The sequence below is a fragment of the Misgurnus anguillicaudatus genome, chromosome 21 (assembly GCF_027580225.2).
Source record: "Misgurnus anguillicaudatus chromosome 21, ASM2758022v2, whole genome shotgun sequence".
NCBI classification, from domain to species: Eukaryota; Metazoa; Chordata; class Actinopteri; order Cypriniformes; family Cobitidae; genus Misgurnus; species Misgurnus anguillicaudatus.
The window spans coordinates 12394051-12413989 of record NC_073357.2 but is presented as its reverse complement, the minus strand read 5'-3'; the positions used below and the strand labels follow the sequence as shown (position 1 = coordinate 12413989).

Below are 19939 nucleotides of genomic sequence, written 5' to 3'. Positions count from 1 at the left end.
ATGTGAGTGCACCCTGAGGTGTTCCAAACTTTATGGTGTGGCAAGGGTGAGGAGTACAATAAAAAATGCATGGTACCAAAAGTAAAGCATGGTGCTGGCAGTGTTCTTCTGTGGGTTTGCATGAGTGCTGCAGGTGTTGGAGAGTTAAGTTTTATAGACGGCACCATGAATACACAGATGGACTGTGAAATACTTAAGGAGAAGATGCTACCATCACTCTGTGCCCTTAGTCACTGGGCAATCTTTTAACATGATTGTGACCCAAAGCACACATCTAAGGTCACTAATTCATTTTAGAAGAAGCACAGGGTAAAAGTGATTCAGACTAGGGCTGAAACGATTCATCGAGTTACTCGATTAACTTGATTCAAAAAATTCCTCGAGGCAAAAATCCTGCCTCGAAGCCTCGTTAAATTCCTATGATGCGCACTACACGCACCGAGATCTGATTCACACGGACCGTTGTTTAATGTTCAGGAAGCACATCATAGCGCGTGATACATTTTGAATTTAGTTGGCGCTATGGCGGAGAGTAAATATGTCCATAAACAGCAGAGAGAGAATGTCTAAAGTTTGGGATCATTACATTATCATTACATTACATTCAGCATCTGAACCGAAAACATCCACTTGCTGTTTCACCAAGCGTCGATGAAACAAGGTAACGTAGCTTTCGCTGATTTTAGTCTCATACTGTATTTGTAGTGATGTCGTTATGTGGTTTGACTAGATATGATGTTTAGCTTTGATGTTTTTAAGTAGTAAACGTATTCACGTTCAATTGCAATAGAGTCTAGCTTAAAAAGAACTCCTTCACACACACACGCATGCAGCCTCGTCTCTCTCACGCGAGTCAGACCGATCGCGCAATGCATCACATATGCTTAAACTTTTATGTAGACACACAACAATAATTTCAGCATGCATTCACTGTATACAGCGGGACGTGATGTTGTGATTTTTCGAACGGATTCTTAACCTAAAATGCACCGCAATGCAAGTGATGCAACCCAAATGCAGCATTCTCTTGAAAATGAATGCATGTATTTCTGCTGTACCAGTCTGCAATGAAGCAACTGAACGTCTGACTGGGGTGTCACTCTTCCTCACCCACAGCACGCGTGCACACAAACAACGGTGCACGTGTGCGCACATGCACAGGTTGTTACCATAGCAAATAGGCTCACCCCAGAAATTATATATTATTTTTTGTAGCCTAATGGTAAATGCTGCAGGTGTAGAAATGTACATAAACCAGATATACTTTGATGTCAGGGCTAGATTACAGCATGAAACCTGTTCTGCATATTAATAAATTAAAGTGCACTGCTTAATTGTTGGCACTGGCACTTATAAACACTAAATGGGTAAAAATGGAAATAAATAGGCTTATTTTTTGGAGCCAAATGTCAATACCTCTGTTTTTTTTAGAAATTAAAGCCAAATGCTTGAACATTTTACAGCCATGTCATTTTTGTTATGCATTATTTGTTTTGGTTGTTTAAAAACACACACAAAATTTTTATCCGATTACTTGATTAATCGATCGATTCAGTGCTAGATTACTCGATTACTAAAAGAATCGATAGCTGCAGCCCTAATTCAGACCTCAACCCCAGGTTGAGGTATGGGGAGTTCTGAAAAGACAAGCAGAATGTCATTCTCCATTCAGCATCTATAGGATCTGAAAGAGGTCATTGTTCAAGAATGGAGAATAAAAGAGGTAATTGTATGTTGTCAACTTGTTTATTCAATGTCTAGAAGAATTAGTGCTGTTTAAAAAAAAGAATGGGGGCCATACAAAATATTAGATTTTTTTTAAGAATTGTAAGTAGGGTAAAAATTTGTAGGGCGTACTCATTTTTGCATCACTTCATTTGATTTAAATTTGTTATTTTTTGTACCCTTAAGATGGTAAGTGAAATGTTTAGAAACATAAATGTTTAATAAAACTGGTGTATAAAAATACAGCACATTGGTCTGATATTTACTAACAAATTGAGAAAAATCTTAATTTTCAAAGGGGGTGTACTCATTTATGATGTGCACTGTAAATACATATGCATATATATTTAAGATATTTGCATATAAACATGTACATATTTCTTAAATATGTACATGCATGTGTATTTTTTATGTAATTATAACACACATACACACACACACACACACACACACACATATACAATGTAAACAAAAACTTTTTTCTGTAAACGATTAGTTGCGATTAATAGTTATACAGCCCTATAATCATGATATCTTTAAAATTAACTAATCAATGACTGAAATACAACTTTGATTATAGATTATGAAACATTAGCCTGGATTTCACAGACATGGATATATATTTATTCCTATAATCATCAGGGGTTATTATAGTTTTCAAAAAAATAATCGTTTTTATTTTTATTTAGTTTTGTAACGTGTTATTTTATTTCAGTTTAGTTTTAGTTCTTTTAAGTGGTGCATAAATAGTTTTGATTTCGTTTCTATTTTTCAAAAATCATTACTTTTAGTTTTTATTTAGTTTTAGTTTTAGTCTTTAGCATATTATCATGGTTGTGTACGTACACCTTGCCAAATCTGGTAATGTTGAAAATAAGAATACGATTTTTTTAAAATAAGTTTTTTTATTTAGTCCTGTCAATCAAAGGGCAGGACAAATACCACACCAACCAACACTCTAAATTCTGTTAGGTTATTTAAGCTGGGTATATATAATATAAATATATAAATATACATGTTTGGTTATAAATAATCATATGTTGGGTTGTTGTTAAACCAAACATGAGTTAAAACAACCGAGCATTGCATTGAAACAACCCTGCATATGTTTATTTACAACCTAACGTGTGTTTTGTTCAATATTTTCCCAGCATTGGGTTAAAAATAACCCAGATAATTTAGATTGAATCAGCACATCTTACTTGTACAAACTTATGTTTGTGCACAACAACTGAAAATCAATGCAAAGTTTAATGTTCTGTCTATGAGTGTCCATTTCTGTACCAGAAGACATCGTTGTACTAACAATTATTTGTTGACTTGATATATAATATTATTTGTTGATTATTTGCAAAAGCATATAAAATTTCAGATAAGTTCAGCGGACATTCTTTATCATTAACACTGCCAAGCAAGCGGTCGCCGTCAGCGTTTTCAGCCATGTTTAACATTTAAATGCTTCCGTGTACAATACATTGATATAATTAAACCTTCTTCAGTTATTGTAATGGTTTGCCAGCAGAAGACAGGTTGTCTTAATAAACTAGCCGTCATACACATTACGTGACGCTGCTGTGCAGGTCAGGAGTTCTAATACCACCACCTATTGGTCATTAATGATTCAGCAACATCTGCTGAACATTTGCTTATGATCCGGTGACTCCGTGTTCAACTGCTGATCCAATAACATTTAAAAAACGAAAACGCAAGTTCCCTTTCAATACGGTTCACTTGGCATTGCGTCAGTTTGCTGACGCTATGGGGGGAAACTCCTGTTTACTCCGCGATTGAAGCCTATTGGTTAACGTCTGTAGAAAATACAGACCAATGACGTTTGAGCTTGCACGGGGCGTGGCACACGTCCCTATATAAGCCCGGGGAAATACGTCAAGAGCTCATTACTTTTCTCCTTCAGCGCGAACCTTCTCGCTGCTCCGAAGAAGAAGCCCTTACTCGCCGTCGATCTGAGCACTGCAGCGGATTACTACACCCCAGCGTGTTCCCCTGCCGCTTTCCGGTTGAGCATAAAGAGCGAATTTTCATCTAAAAGAGCAGAAGCGCGTTGAGGTAATGTCGCTTTGGCTTTGCGGCTAATGCCGAGCCCCTTTGCCTGTGGAGGATTTCCACAAAGAGTGCGTCATCTGTCTGGGTCCTGCGCCCACTGTGAGCTCCTTCCCATCGCGGTGCTGCGCTCTCGCCTCGATATGTTCAAGAGGAAGGCTTCCCGTGCTCTCCCGCCTAAACAGCAGTGGAGCCGTGAAGTTGAAAGGCGCCCCGAGACCGAGTCCATGCCGGCTCATCCCCCACGTGCTCTGTCTCCCTGCCGTCATCCTGTCACTTTCGGCCATGAGGACCAACGCCCCCTGCCGAGTGCTAGCGGCATGGTTTCTTTTGGGTCCGGGGACAATGTGGAGATGATGTTATCCTCTGAGGAGTTGGAGGATTGGGCGGCTTCGGATGACGACGCCCACGCCGCCGCCTCTGAAGAACCAAACGAGTCGCGTCCTCACGACCAGCCTGGTTGTTCTGGAGAGACATCTGTGGCTGAACTTGACAGAGATCAAGGATACGGATCGGGTTGCCCTTTTTGACTCCTTTTTGAGCCGTTGGGGCTCTTCGGCTCTGCTGTGGAGGGGTTCACCCAGCGCTTCACTGAGGCACAGAAATCATCGCAGGCTATGCGACATTTCCTTCCTAAACGATCCGCATCAGCGTCTGAGACCGGCCGCCCAAAACCGCCGCCCAAAAACTTCACGTTTGGCAATCCACCCCCAGTTTCGCGGCAGTCTCTACACCACTGTCCCAGACGATCGCATGCAGATCCTCAGGGAAGAGGTGCGTTCTTTTTTTACTAAAAGACGCGATAGAGACGGTTCCGGCGGATCAAAGCGAATCAGGCTTTTACAGTCGTTATTTTCTTGTTCCAAAGAAAAACGGCTGCCTCAGACCGATATTGGATCTACGCGTTTTCAATCGCACTCTTGTCAAATGGCCATTCAAAATGCTTACAGCCAGACGAATCATGGCGTTAATTCGACCGGGCGATTGGTTCATATCAGTGGATCTGAAAGACGCTTTCACATTCCGAAAGAACCACGTCACGGGCCGTTTCTAAGATTCGCGTTCGACGGGACAGCATACCAGTACAAAGTTCTGCCCTTCGGATTATCTCTGGCACCATGCACATTTACCAAATGTGCGGATGCGGCTCTCGCCCCTCTCAGACAGAGCGGCATCCGCATATTGAATTACCTCAACGATTGGCTTATTCTAGCCCAGTCAGAGAGGGAAATGATTGCGCACAAGACCGTTGTATTCCAGCATTTGGGGAATTTAGGGTTCAAAATCAACCTCCAGAAGAGTTTGCTAACCCCCACGCAGCGGATCGCGTTCTTAGGCATGACACTCGATAAAGATGCGGGCATGGCTTACACCGGAACGCGCGCTCATGGTCAGACGCGAGGCGGCATCATTCAAAGCGGGTTCGCATCTCCCTCTCAAACGATTCCAGAAAGTATTGGGTCTGATGGCAGCAGCATCCCCACTAATACCGTTGGGAATGCTGTTCATGAGACCGCTTCAGTTTTGGTTGAAAGCGTAAGTTTCGCCCCATGCTTGGTTGTCGGACCACTTATTAATCAAAATCATGTTCAGCTGCGTGAAAGTGCTTTCGATATGGACATCCCCTCACCTTTTCCTCTCGGGCACGGAGCTCGGCTCTGTGAGCAGGAGGAAAGTGGTGACTACGGATGCGTCTGCGACGGGTTGGGGCGCGCACTGCGACGGCAAACCCACCTTCGGTACGTGGAACAACCAGTTGTCTCAGCTACATAATCAACCACCTCGAGATGTGGGCTGTTATCTTAGCGCTGCGACACTTTCGAAACTCCAACATCAACACGTTCTAGTGCGGTCGGACAGTAATGACGGTGGTCTCATTCATAAACCACCAAGGAGGGCTGAGATCTCGCTCCCTATCCAGGCTGGCCAAACAGCTTTTATTATGGGCTCACGCAAACGTATGTTCGTTAAAAGTGACTCACGTACCGGGTGTAGCCAATACGGGTGCAGACATTCTCTCACGCAGCAGTCTGCCGCCGGGAGAATGGAGACTGCATCCTCTAGACGGTCAAGAAAATATGGACCGTCTTCGGCCGTGCGGAGATTGATCTGTTTGCATCCGATGAGAACGCGCATTGCCCGACCTTCTTCTCAAGACACCACGGTGCCCTGTCGCAAGCATGGCCGGCGTGTCTTCTGTATGCTTTTCCTCCGGTGGCTCTGTTACCACAGGTCCTGCGGAGGATAAGAGAGACGAAATGCGCGATAATTCTGATCGCCCCGCTTTGGCACAATCAACCGTGGCTCTCCGACCTATGGCAGCTGATAACATCAGCACCATGGCCAATACCGCTGAGGAAAGACCTCCTATCTCAGGCGAGAGGGACGATTTGGCATCCACAGCCAGAGCTATGGAAACTACACGTTTGGTTTCTGAACGGCAATCATCACGCCTTTTAGGACGAGTGTTAAATACTCTATCAGAAGCTAGGGCCCCATCTACCAGGGGCCTTAACGCTCAAAAGTGGTCTATTTTTTTCTGATTGGTGCACAACGAAAAACTTAAACCCAAACACCTGTGAAGTGGAGCATATTCTCTCCTTTCTACAGGAAATGCTGGACAGCGGTCGCGCGCCCTCGATGCTTAAAGTATATGTGGCGGCAATAACAGCGAATCACGCCCTTATCGCCGATCACACCGTGGGAAAACATGACCTTGTCATTAAATTTCTCAGAGGCGCTCGCAGACTAAACCCACCACGACCTAACACGGTCCTGTCTTGGGATTTGTCCACGGTTTTGAAAGCGCTGTTTCCCCGTCAGAGCGCTAAGAATATACACGGACCGTTCTGCCTCATACCGCAAGTCAGATCAGCTGTTCGTAAGCTTCGCGCAACACTCTTTAGGTATGCCGCTCACTAAACGGAGGCTATCTTGCTTTAGCTTACGCCTCCCTGAATGAACATTGTCCAGTTGGTTTGAAAGCTCACTCCACGCGTGGTATGGCTTCATCATGGGCTTGGTCTACAGGGATTTCTATCTTTGACATTTGTAATGCGGCTGGCTGGTCCTCGCCGTCTACGTTTGTCAGAATTTATAGCCTGGATGTCCCTGCCTTACAAGCACAGGTCTTATCGGCTTAATGTTCACGCGACTGCGTTTCTGTATGCCTTCACGGTGCGCTGTGAGCTCACCGTCATGGCTACATATTAATAAATCACACACAACTCGCGGCGCGCTCAGGGAACCCGCCGTCTCATGCTGTTATATAGACCGTTTCAGCAGTAACAACATAAACAAGCGGCTGCACGTAACTTCCGGTAAACTCCGCTAAGAATAAATAACAACAAAGTTCTTTTAACGTAGTTTATTTATATAACAAGCAAAAAAAACAACACATAGATTACCTAGGAAACCAATACATTTGTTATTTTCGACGAGGCATTTGTTCAAGAGATCAGTTTAGCAACTAGTCAGACCTTAAAAAAAATGAAACCGGAAGTAAGGTTCGGATACAGACGTGTATCACGTGCGTCCGATGAAACGGTCTATATGCATCATGGTGCGTTTAGAAACTTTACTGTATGCGTATTAACTAGAGCCCGACCGATTTATCGTTTTGCCGATTTTATCGGCCGATATGAGCATGTCGCAGATATATCTGTATCGGCGTATAAGCCGCAGATATGAAGCCGATATGATCGTTCCTTACAGAACACAATTAATGCTTTTGACAGATGTAAGTACTTGTTTGTCCAGCAGAGTGCGCCATACTGGTTGCTAATGGCGACTAGGGTTGTGCCGATAGACGTCCATCGTGATGGTTGACTGACATCACGATGGAGAGTCACCATCGTGATGCCACGCCCCCTCCCCACTCCGCTGCGAGTCGACATACACTTACTCTCTTCTATATAGACTATAGTTAACCTAATATCTTTGCGTGAATTGCTCTATAAATTAAATAGAAAATATAACTAATGCATATATGCTATTTTAAATACTGTAGTCTATGCCTGAGACGTGACGTGTGTTAGTCTGTGAAAATATCCTGTCAGGCATTTGATCTTGACTAGGGATGGGCACGGATATTCGAATATTCGAATGGCAATAATAATTCAAATGTAAAAAATGCTATTCGAATGTTTGTTTGTTTTTAATGTGCCACCAAAGGGTAACAACTTATTTGATGCTTTTTCACTTCATCTATACTGTTTTTTACAGACTTAAATGTAAAATATACATGAACATTAATTTGTATGTATTTCTGATTGTTTGGCAATGCAGATTGCAGACGAATTTAAGTTTTTCCTTTTATCTCCGGGTTTGTCCGCGCCGCGTCGTATTTGGCCACTGGCTCAGTGAGGGCTCACGTGTTATTAAACGTGCTTCTCCGCCGCAGGTAGGATAAATACGGTTTTCTTTATTCACAAATACATGTCAAACTAAACTGAGAAGATATTTAAATGGCGACTGAGCAGTCGGTTATGTAGATGTGTTTTTTCATTTGCTCCGGGCTCTTGGTGTTTTGAGTCTGTTTAAATGATGATAGCCTAAACTTTAAACTTCGCAAGTCCTCAAACTTCGCTTAGATTTGGGGTTAGTGTATAATATTTGGTATAATATAATGTATGTAAGATCAAACAGTAATGAATTAATACTAACGACCGACTTGAAACTAAGGATTTGACTAGACTTCGCTCCGCATTAAGTTTTAACGCATTTTTTTCTGTAGGATATTTTTTAAGAAGAATTTAAAATATATATAAATAAAATATATTTTTTACAATGTTTTCAACTTAAAAATACATACATATATATATATATATATATATATATATATATATATATATATATATATATATATATATATACATACAGAATATAAGTTTAGCTTGTTGTGGATATTTCCTAATTAAGCCTTCTGTGAAATTATGACAAAATGAAAAATACAAAACACGCATGTCTTAATTAACATAATTTAAATAAACGAATATTCGTTCTTTAAGAGCTTAAATATTCGAAAAATTAAATATTAAAAGTAATAGTAAATTACTGGTAATAGTAAGTTACTGGAAAATGCCCATCCCTAATCTTGACATTGCTAGAATCTTGTCTTTTTACATGTTGTACATTTATCTTAAAATAATTAATTTTGTACAAGAAAACAGCCCATATTAATCATTTATTAGTATCCTATTGTAGTGTCTCGGGAGATCGTGCTCATTGTTACATTGAGGCTATACTGCACTGAAGCGGCAGATTAGGATATAAACCCAGAATTCAGCGAACGTCAAGAACAAGAAAACGGGAACAACACTCCGACCGAAACGCGGGATTTACATACACAGACCATGTTTAAATTTCGATGTGTCTGGCCCTGTTCACTTTGTCTAGTTTTAATAAGCTGCGGATAGAAGTGCTGGCTGCTCCCCGCGGTGCTGAAGACCCGCTCTCTGACGGAGTACTGGTGGCACATATGCAGATATTTACGTGCAAAATTTGGAAAGCGCGGAGGAGTCGTTGGGTTAGTAAAATAACGAAATTATAGCTTTTAAATAGAAAAAAATATTTATGTAAAGAGATTAAAAAGTGCTTAAAAGTGCACAACTCTTCTTCAGTGGATTAAAGCTACTTTTTCCCCTTATCTGCAACCTATAGTAGTTGGGATAGTAAAATAACTAAATTATAGATTTTAAGTACAGAATAGTATTTATGTAAAATATATATTAAAATAAAAAGTGCACAAGTCTTCTTAAGTGGAAGTAATAAAGTAAAATAACGAATAATAATTATATAATAACGAATAATAACGAAAAATTAAAATACCCCCCTCCCACCTAACGATATCATCGTCCATCGCGATGGTTTACGTAACCATCGTCAACTGCCAATTTATGGGGACATCGCCCAACCCTAATGGCGACCCAGATCACTCACTGTAGTGACACCAGCCAATCCCCCACCCCCTTCACTTCAGTTCAGTCAGTCTCTCAGTTCAGGTGGCGGGCGCGGCAGTCACGCGGTTTCTTCAATACATTTTACACCTGGTATTAAGACGCGCTTTGGTCGATTGGATTATAAGTGGACGAGAGAGACACATTCCTGTTTACATTTGGTGGTTTTAATCAGTCTTTTTTGTCCACTTGCGAGTTGGTTTAAACGCAAGCGGAAGAAATGACGCGAGGCGGAGAAAGGACGCGCTTAAACTGATGCGCAGTCTGTGGGAGTACAGCTGCTTGTGCTGTGACATGCTCATTTCAAAGCAATTGATTAAATAAGCTCGCGCAACTTTGCACCCTTTCTTAAATAAAAGAGGCGGAGAGCAGACGCTTTAGTTTTATAAAAGTTTAAAGTCCCGGCAGAACACTGTGGGTTCGTGTTATAAAAAAGTTGTGCAGTACATTAAACATTAGCCTACATCAGTATGTTGTCAGTAATTCAAGCATTGTCGTCTTAACGGTAAGTTTTTAATTAATTTGTGAAGTCTATAACTTACTCTAAAGCTAAGCCCAATATAACAATGACTTTATAAGTTTCCATTTTTTAAAATAAGCCCAATATAACATTATTCTTGTTAAAACTGACAATGGTTTAAGTTATATGTATTTTGTTTTGTTAGTGTTTTAAAGTTATTTATAATAAGTCAAGTTCACTGTTTTGTGCACTTATATCAGAATCATTTTGGATAATAAAGTTTATTGTTAAATTGTAAAACAAACCTGCCTATATTACATATCTTTGTCACGTCATTGTAAGTGTTTGATCACCACATTTGTGGTGTGATCATAGAGTGATCATTGCAAAAAGTATTTATATATAGTATATTCTGTTAATGTATATAGTGTATTCTATGTACAATACTGTAGTAGTATAATATACTGTAGGGATGCTCCGATCAGGATTTTTGCAGCCGATACCGATCACCGATTTGTAATCTTCGTGATCGGCCGATACCGATTCCGATTTTTTTAAAGCTGATATGCAAGCTTTTTGATGACTAACTGTTACAATCTTTCTAAATAAAATAATACCACGGATGTTGCCTTTGTTATATTACTTGCAGTAATTAGGTATATTATTGTTTTAATAGAGACTCAAATAAATAAGCACAACAAATATTTATTCTGCAAAGAGAAATTTAATATGGCTTTAAAAAGGCTTATGTCTCCTAAAAGTACTGAAAATAAAACACTTCACAGACTTTACTGTATTAATTAAATATACACGCATTCGTATGAAGTATAAAAATTCTTTAGTCAAGAGCAGAGAGTGATTTTATTGAGAGATGAATTAGGTTACTGCAGCTTTAAGACGTGAGGGAGAGATCGCTCTGTTCACGTGCACTGATGACAGGGTTCTGTGTGTGTGGGCGGTGGCTGAACGCAGACAAGCAGCTGTGAGGAAAATAAAAGTTTAAACGCTCAAAACTTTAAGACGCATGCAAATAAGAAACTTTTGGCATGAGGATGCAATTGTCCGTGATAGATATGTGTTGTATACGCTGTTTGATGGGGATGTGAAGACGCCTCGCGCTGTTTACCGGAGCGCGTCCTCATACGCATATCTCTGTAAAGGCAAAGAGAGACATACAAATCTGCACGCTGCACATGAGCAACAGGTTGTAAAGCATCATAAGCATTTTTACAACCTGTTGCTCATGTGCAGCGTGCAGATTTGTATGTCTCTCTTTGCCTTTACAGAGATATGCGTATGAGGACGCGCTCCGGTAAACAGCGCGAGGCGTCTTCACATCCCCATCAAACAGCGTATACAACACATATCTATCACGGACAATTGCATCCTCATGCCAAAAGTTTCTTATTTGCATGCGTCTTAAAGTTTTGAGCGTTTAAACTTTTATTTTCCTCACAGCTGCTTGTCTGTGTTCAGCCACCGCCTACGTAAAAAATGTCTTTAATTGCAACCGCATTCAGGATCCTTTTGATGACAAAAGTAAACAGAAAGATCGGTTTATGAGATCGGCAGATTTAGCGAGCACCGATCGAGTCATTTAATGCCATTATCGGCCGATACTGATCGGCGGCCGATCGATCGGAGCATCCCTAATATACTGTAGTATATGTGTACTGTACTATAGTATGCACATTATGAATATCGGCCGATATATCGTTATCGGTCTTTTTTTACTCTCTAATATCTGTATCGGCATCGGCCCCAATAAATGCATATCGGTCGGGCTCTAGTATTAACTGTCTCATATATGGTGCTTTCACTTACGCTCGCTAGAGCTATGTACACGCTGGGTATAGGGCCACATGCAGTGTCTCTCTGGTAAGGGCACCTCAGCCCGTTGTGTATCCCGTTGTGTAAGCAAACAGACGCAATGCGAAGTGAACCATATGGAAAGGGAACGCTTAGTTTACTCGCATAACCCCGCTTCCCTGAAATAACGGGAACGAAGCATTGTGTCGCTGGCCGTGCTACAAACGTCTACGCAGCGAGTGTTATTCAGCTGCGCGCTTCAGTCGAATAATAATGAGCTCTTGACGTATTTCCCCGGGCTTATATAGGGACGTGTGCCACGCCCAGCGCAGGCTCAAACGTCATTGGTCTGTATTTTCTACAGACGTGAACCAATAGGCTTCAATCGCGGAGTAAACAGGAGTTTCCCCCCCATAGCGACAGCAAACTGACGCAATGCTTTGTTCCCGTTATTTCAGGGAACCGGGGTTACGTGAGTAACCTAAGCGTTTTGTTTTCCAAAATTTTAGTTAGTTTTAGTTAGTTTTGCAGGTCCACATTTTAGTTATAGTTTAGTTTTAGTTTTTTTTTTTTAGAAACCTTCGTTTTTATTTTATATCAGTTAGCTAAAATGTTTTTTCACTTAAAGTTTCAGTTTTCGTGATAGTTTTCTTTATTATAATAACCCTGATAATCATGTGTCATGGTCAACAGTCACTGACCAATTTGTCTGTTATTTACTGCAGATGTTTATGGACCGCAGCTAAGTAAGCGTGTCATTAAAGCAATTACAAAGGAGAGACTGGAGGAGGCCAGAGATGCAGGTCTGCGTCTGTGTGTGGACCTCAGCATGACTGATCACATGTCACACAAAGTGAGCTGTTCAAAAACATAACACATTATCAGTTCTTGACTATGGTCATGTCAAAATCTTACCATGCTGTTAAAACAATGGACTTTTTCTTTTCTTCTATTATAATTATTTCTTAAAGGAAATCAGCCGTCTTGCAGGTCAGATAAGGCGCCTCTATGGATCCAACAAGAAGGCTTTACACCCGTTCCACCTTTTCCTGACAGACTTGAAAGAGGACAGTCTGCTGCATAAAGAATGTGTTAGGATGAATGACGGCTTCCAGAATTATTTGGTTGTAAAAGATTCCATAACTGTTTTCTTTGATTGTCACAATGTTTTGATTTAAGTGTATCCCTTAATTTTAACATGTTTAATTATTAAAGAAAACTAAACTAAAGTTTTGTTATAGAGATGACTTATTATAGTTTCTGTGTTTGACAGATTGATGTGACGGGGGAAAGTTGGTGTCATCTGTTTCCCTCAGAGAATGTGATATATTTAACCCCAGATGCAAGTGAAGGTTCGTATCTGATATACTTTTTGTTCTATTAAAGGCACACTACGGAACTTTTTGGCCACTAGGGGGCACTAGACATGTATTTTTCATGCCTAGCGCCCCTAGAGGCCACAAGCGCCGCAGCACTGTCGCAAAGGAAAAGAACTGGCCAACCTTAAAACTAAACTAAAAACTAAACCTTTAAAACGCTAAACGATCAACATTTTAAGGCATCAGGGAGAAACGCAGTCATGTTACAACTTTCTGATGAGGAACTCGTGGCAGAAGCCATTTCTCAATCTGAAGGTTGCAGCCTTCGGATGTCGTATTTCTAGGCTGCATACGTCATCAAGACTGTCTTATTTCAGAATATTAACAAGTATAAAGTTGACTGTTATACTTAGTTAATCGTAAATTGTTGCAGTATGCTTATGACTTGTGAATGTAATGCTCAGTTTACCTTAATAAACCAGTCTTGATGACGTATGCAGCCTGCATATTTGACCTCCGGAGGCTGCAGCCTTCCAATTGAGAAACGACCAGAAGTATTTCCTTGCCTTTTTCCAAACAAATATTGTTGCATCGTCTCTCTCTCCCTCGCCACCAGGATTTTTCGCAATGGCGCTCGTATTTCCTCTCTTTTATGTGAAAATTGACGCGCCAAATCCAAGTAAACCGATGTGTTTAGGTCTGCCGCTTTGTAATACGTCACGTGAGTGACAGCGAAATGCAGCAAATGAGGAAGAGAGAAGAGAGAAACGCTCGGATCTGATTGGTGAATGAATAGGGATTGGTGAATGAATAGGGTTTGGTTTTACACTGTGTGAGTTTAAGCAAGTTTGACTGCTATGGCATCCTGGATTGTAATGTAAATATAGCCAGCAAAAGAAAGGTAAATATGTGAACATGTGAATGCAGCATCTGAATACAGAGAACTATATGCAAGATATTCGCTGTCAGAAGATCGCATTTATGTATGAATCAAGATCGTGAGTTTATATAAAAAATTGCCTTAAACGGGAAACGAACCCGGGTCGCCCGTGTCATTGGTTTGTGACACTAACACGGTGCCACAGAGTCACATAATAGATGTTGCTTAAGTAGCCTCCAGCAAAATTCACATAAAAAAAATTGTGTGGAGGAAGTGACGTATGCTGTAAAGCAGTCGAATTTTGTCATTTTTTTGTTGTTGTTCTGGTTACTACCAGAAACCCTAAGTTTTAAAATACGAGTAAAAACGATACAGACCCCGCCAGGCTATGGTAGACATGTCATTCAACCTATTTAAAGTCGATGTCACAAGGGCAGGGCTCAACGTAAAAAAAAATTCTACTGGCCCGGTCGGGCCAGTGGTTCAGGTTTTCACTTGCCCTGCCAAAATTTTCACTGGCCCCACCAAAAAATATTTGTGTGTCACATATTAAAAATAATAATTCAAAAGTCAAATATAATTTTACACATTGTATTCATCATTAGTCTTTCATGGCTATGGTCTCAGATATTTCAGCATAAAACTGGACAAAAGTTAATTCACAAAAGAAATCTTGTTGCAAGAACGTTAACTAACCAATATTACTAAAACAGTGTTATTACATTTTATACAGTGTTGTTTTTGTTTCTGCCAGCATGCTAATAAAGTGGATTGCCTTAATCTCACTTAGCATCTCTTTCCAAAGAACCTCAAAGATAGTGTCTGTGAATCTAGAATTATAAATATTTAGGTCAAAATCATAGTGTGATGGAAACAAACAGAAGTATGGAAAATATATAACATTACTGCATATATTTCCATGCAGTTCTATCCATTTTAACTAATAGTGGAGCATTTATTGGACTTATTTCTTTAACGCCAGCGGATTTTTTTTAAGTTGCCAGCCAGCGGCAGCATTTTTTATGATTTTCACTAAAGTTTAATGCTGATCCCTCTGCTTTCAAACAAAATACAGTTTCATCCCATCTTCATTTTTATTCATCACCTCTCAAATATGGGTGGGTTTTAAGGACGTTTGTTAGTATCAGTGAATGCTCCAGTGTTTTATAAGTTGGGTAAGTGTGCCACCTAGTGGGTAATAGCGGAAATATAGATTGCCTTTAACTCATCATTGGTGGGGAAAGAGTTAACTATTAGTAAAGACGTTAAACCAAATATTTCTTGCCTCCGACATGCAATATCTGTGTGGGACTGAGATCCCACATAAACTCTGTTTTAATTTTTTTAAGCAAGTCAATACATCGTTCGAATGGCTGTTCATTCTTGATGAGGTGAAATGCTGTGTTGATATGTCTCTTGATGCGCTGGAAATTCTCATCATTCATACGTCTCGCCATTAAGTTCAGTGGACCAGATGAAGCGTTATCAGACTTTTCTCATTGGCTTCGACGTTTTGTTTGCGGTTGTTGCTAGTCCTAACGAAAAAGGATCCCGACTTGTCTGCTATACCTGGAAATTAACGGAAAACTGTTCGAAACATTGCATCGTTTCTTCCGATCGGGCAAGTGACAATATGATATACTGGCCCGAGCTTCTCTCCCACTGGCCCCGGGCAACCGGGCAGTCCCTTATGTCGAGCCCTGAAGGGTCTTAAAAATTTATTATGAAGGTTGAAAAATTACATGGTGTCGCTTTAAAGGAATGTCTCAGTTTCGTATATGTTAAGGTCTATCAGCATAATTTTCTTTTTGTTTGTTTTATTTCTTTACAGCTACAATCATTAATAGGACAATGTACTTATTGTTAAAATGCACAATTTTTCAAAATTTTAGGCTACACAATTTTTAATTTGCAATCCGTATATTTTGCCTCTCTATTGCCACCTCTGTTTGAAACTTAAAATGTTGAGTAATTTGTGGAAAAATGTCATCCAAAGTAATATATCTGTTGTAGTGATGCGCGTGTCGGCGTTTTTTCCAACCCGCGGGTCCTGCTTTTATGAAATATTTGGCCCGCACCGCAACACTGTATCTATTTTTACAACCCGCACCGCCCCGCGCCCGCGACCATTAAAATAGACATATTAGGCATTTGTAATGTAAATAAAAAGAGGCTTTATTTCAGCCTAAGAGTGCTTGGAAACAGCCACTAGATTACATCGCCCTGTAAACTGGCAACAACATACACCAATGAGCCATAGAAACCAGCATGGTCATATTAATATAGAGATAGGATAATGATAAACCAGGGGTGTCCAATACATCGATCACAAAGGCAATGGCGGTAGATCGCCCATAAGCTTACTGTGTATTCTCATGCTGCTCCATGCCTCCACGGGAAAATTGGCATTATGAGTAATTGTGAAACACTTAAGTCTTTTTGAGTTGCTGTGCCTTTCTTCTCATATGTGTTTTTATAAATCTTATGCCTGCCCGCTGCAGATCAGTCGTGTAAACTTCCGACATTTACAAGCATGCAATTGCATCGCATTCTTGCTTTCATGCACGAGCTAAAGCACGCGAGAGCAAGCGAACGACGGAGAGGGAGAGAGAGAGGCAGCGTTGTGCTGATATATGCTTCTGATACTATTGTAATTTTCCTTCAAGTTTCACTAAATCTCTGCTATTTTAAACAGTACTCGACATGTGCTCCAGGATGTTTTTTACTCCTCAAGAAAATAGAGTAATGGTGACATCCCTAAATCCAATGTAGAGATATATGCAGTATAGTCCACGCATTTAAAGTGTTTTTAGCATGTAGAACTTGTCGGCTTTATCATTTTAAAAGTAGATCACCACACAAAAAAGCAGCATTTGTATTATCTATTCACAAATTCCCTACCTTAATTTCTCCTGCAGATCGTCTTTCATCTTTAAATTCTCCGTTTGTTTTGTTGTTGTGGCTGGCAGCGGGAGCTACTTGGCGCTTCCGTGACGTCAAAGGTTTGGGGATATCAAGTTACGTTGCACAAGTTACGTTGCGGAAGTTACGTTGCCACATAGGCCTACGTAATTTAACCTTATCAAAGAAAGTAATTAAATGTAAAAATATATATTCCCAAATATTTAATATATATGCTACAGGGAATTAGACGCAACATATCAGTTTTTTAATTTTGTTTTTAATGACCCGCCCCAACCCGCCCCGCATTAAAGTTACAATTTTACGAGACAACCCGCGCATCACTAATCTGTTGTATCAGATCAGGGCTTGACATTAAGCATTGTCAGATGGTTGTCCTTCGGACAAGTAAATTTGTTGTTCACTTGTTTGAGTAAAAAGTTACTTACCTGGGAATATAAATGAGATTTTGGCCATGTGAATTAGTTTTGTTTATAGACGGTTTCATCGGCCGCACGTGCGCTGAGGCGATACACGTCTGGATCAGAACTTTACTTCCGGCTTCGTTTTTTCTAATGGTCTGACTAGTTGTTGCTAAACTGATCTCTTGAACAAATGCCTTGTCCAAAATAACAAAAGTTATGGTTTTTTAGGTTATCTATGTGTTGTCGTTTTTTGCTTGTTATATAAATAAACCACGTTTTAAGAACTTTGTTGTTATTTATTCTTAGCAGAGTTTACCGGAAGTTACGTGTGGACCACGACAGCCGCTTGTTTATGTTGTTACTGCTGAAACCGTCTATAGGACAAATGCTATATTATATATAAAAGCAGTTATTGTTAGTGTTTGTATACAATAACTTTGTGTCCGCCACAACATCAAAATTGACCACCACAAATAGATATTTGCAGGGGTGCAAATTTGTCACCTTTCGGGCAAAATTTGCCGTTTTGGATCCAAAATAAGGCCACTTTTGTGTCTAGATCCGATGAGTTTTTGAATCAAATTATGGAAATCATGTCAAGCTATTGAACTTACGATGTCAAATAAATCACTAACCAGTTTGGGTGTTATATTATATCTTACTTGCTGCAGAAGTTTAAGCCACCTGTGCAGATTGAGCGCTTACTGAACTAGTAGTATTTTCTCAATCAGATGCTGGAAAGCTTCGGAAAACAGTACTCTTCTTTTGTTGTTTTAATAATAATTATATTAGCAATAACAACAGGAAATAATGTTTTCCATATGCTAATTTTTTGTTTTATATATGTTTTGAATGTAATGGGACTTATAGAATTTTTTTTCATCGTTTATTCCTTTTTTGTACAATAGCCTACATTTTATAGAATAGCAACCTGAAAAAACTAGAAAAAACATTCCGAGCTTAACATTGTTTCTGGTAAGTTGTGCAAAACTTTGATTCCAATTTCTATTTTAGAGTGTTTTTCGGGTAACACTTCGTGGATATAACGCACTCCTCCAAACGCAACTGATTGAAGTTGAATCATTTATTGTAGAATAAAATGGATTACAAACAATGACAAAAACTGTTCCATAATTCATATTAAACCCAAAAGACATCGAAAATAAATACAATTTCATGTTAAAATGTTTATTTAGAATTTTTCAAAGCAGATACAAAACGAAATAGCCTATTGCATCATGCCATAAATAACGGCGCAAGACTTATGGACACTCCAATCAATGCTTTCATTTTCTGTTGTCCATTTACAAAATCAAGAAGATAATAAGACTTTTTTGATCCGGAGCTGGAGAAATTCGTTTACAGCATTAGCAAATCACGCTGAGTAAGCGCTCACCTGCCTGACTGCTGTCACTTTGGTACTTCGCTCCCCTCGCAAAAGTCTTGGAGACTCCCAACTTTCGCTGCTGGGCTGAAGTTTTATGCTTTACTAAGGTATGTGTGGTGCTTCAAAGTCCCACCAATGGCACATAATATTTGATTTTAAGATTTGATTTTAGATAGTAGCATTTCCTCGCTACCATAGTCAGACATGTCTACAGCCGATTGCGCTATAGCCTTCATAACGATAGTTGGCATGTTTTGCCCATTATAGTTTTATATAATTATTATTCTATTATTATCATCACCAACGCGCATTTGTGATGCCCGGACACCTTCTTGCACCTGAACTTATGCGTAATGCGCATGGCTTTGAGATTTCCTTGCACTTTTTTAGCACAGATTTTGTTATTCCCGCAGTGAGTGAGTTGATACTGTTCCCTGGCATGGAAGAAATATCAGAGCACCTGGGCGCTTAAATTAATGGCTTCATGTTTAAGAAGGTTGCAGCTGTGACAGTATTTGTGTGCATTTAATTGAAAATTTTCGGTAGACACCAAGTACTGAACCTTAGTAATTAAATAACAATAATTAGACACTCGCACATAATAAACCTCTATACATGTTTAAAGGACCGTCCCTCCCCTTTGTGCTGAAAGCTGTTTTTTCTCTGTAAGCCCTTAAACACAGGATGGAAGACAGTAAATTATAATTAACAATGACTTTTGTGTATAGTTCATATCATACACCATATACACATCTGTTATAACGCCATTATCGTTGCTGACATTAAAATGCTGCGCGTTACTGAAATTGATCTCACTGTAGTGATTTTCACCCGCGTATGCTTGCTCTCTCAGCCAAACACTGTTTTTCTCTTGTTTGTGTATGTGTGTGTGTGTTGTGAGAAACATAACTGATGATGATTGGTGTGTGTGTGTGTGTGTGCTAGAGGGGGTGGGAGAACCACATAGCTGATAATGATTGGCTTAACTTCCATCATTAGCCAACCAGAGGCAGAG

The 19939-nt window shown here is 39.9% G+C and overlaps 1 protein-coding gene across 4 annotated transcripts in view; it reads left to right on the top strand.

Moving 5' to 3' along the window:
- Window positions 1-19939, top strand: part of trmt10b (tRNA methyltransferase 10B) — a 53370-nt gene that overhangs the window by 19418 nt on the left and 14013 nt on the right. For 3 of the 4 annotated variants that reach the window (XM_073859634.1, XM_073859635.1, XM_073859632.1), the window contains 3 exons: window positions 12741-12865; window positions 12984-13139; window positions 13286-13364. In XM_073859634.1, the coding sequence (XP_073715735.1) occupies window positions 12741-12865; window positions 12984-13139; window positions 13286-13364 (360 nt within the window). The remainder of the gene's footprint in view (window positions 1-12740; window positions 12866-12983; window positions 13140-13285; window positions 13365-19939) is intronic. The other variant, XM_073859633.1, reaches the window with a different exon arrangement.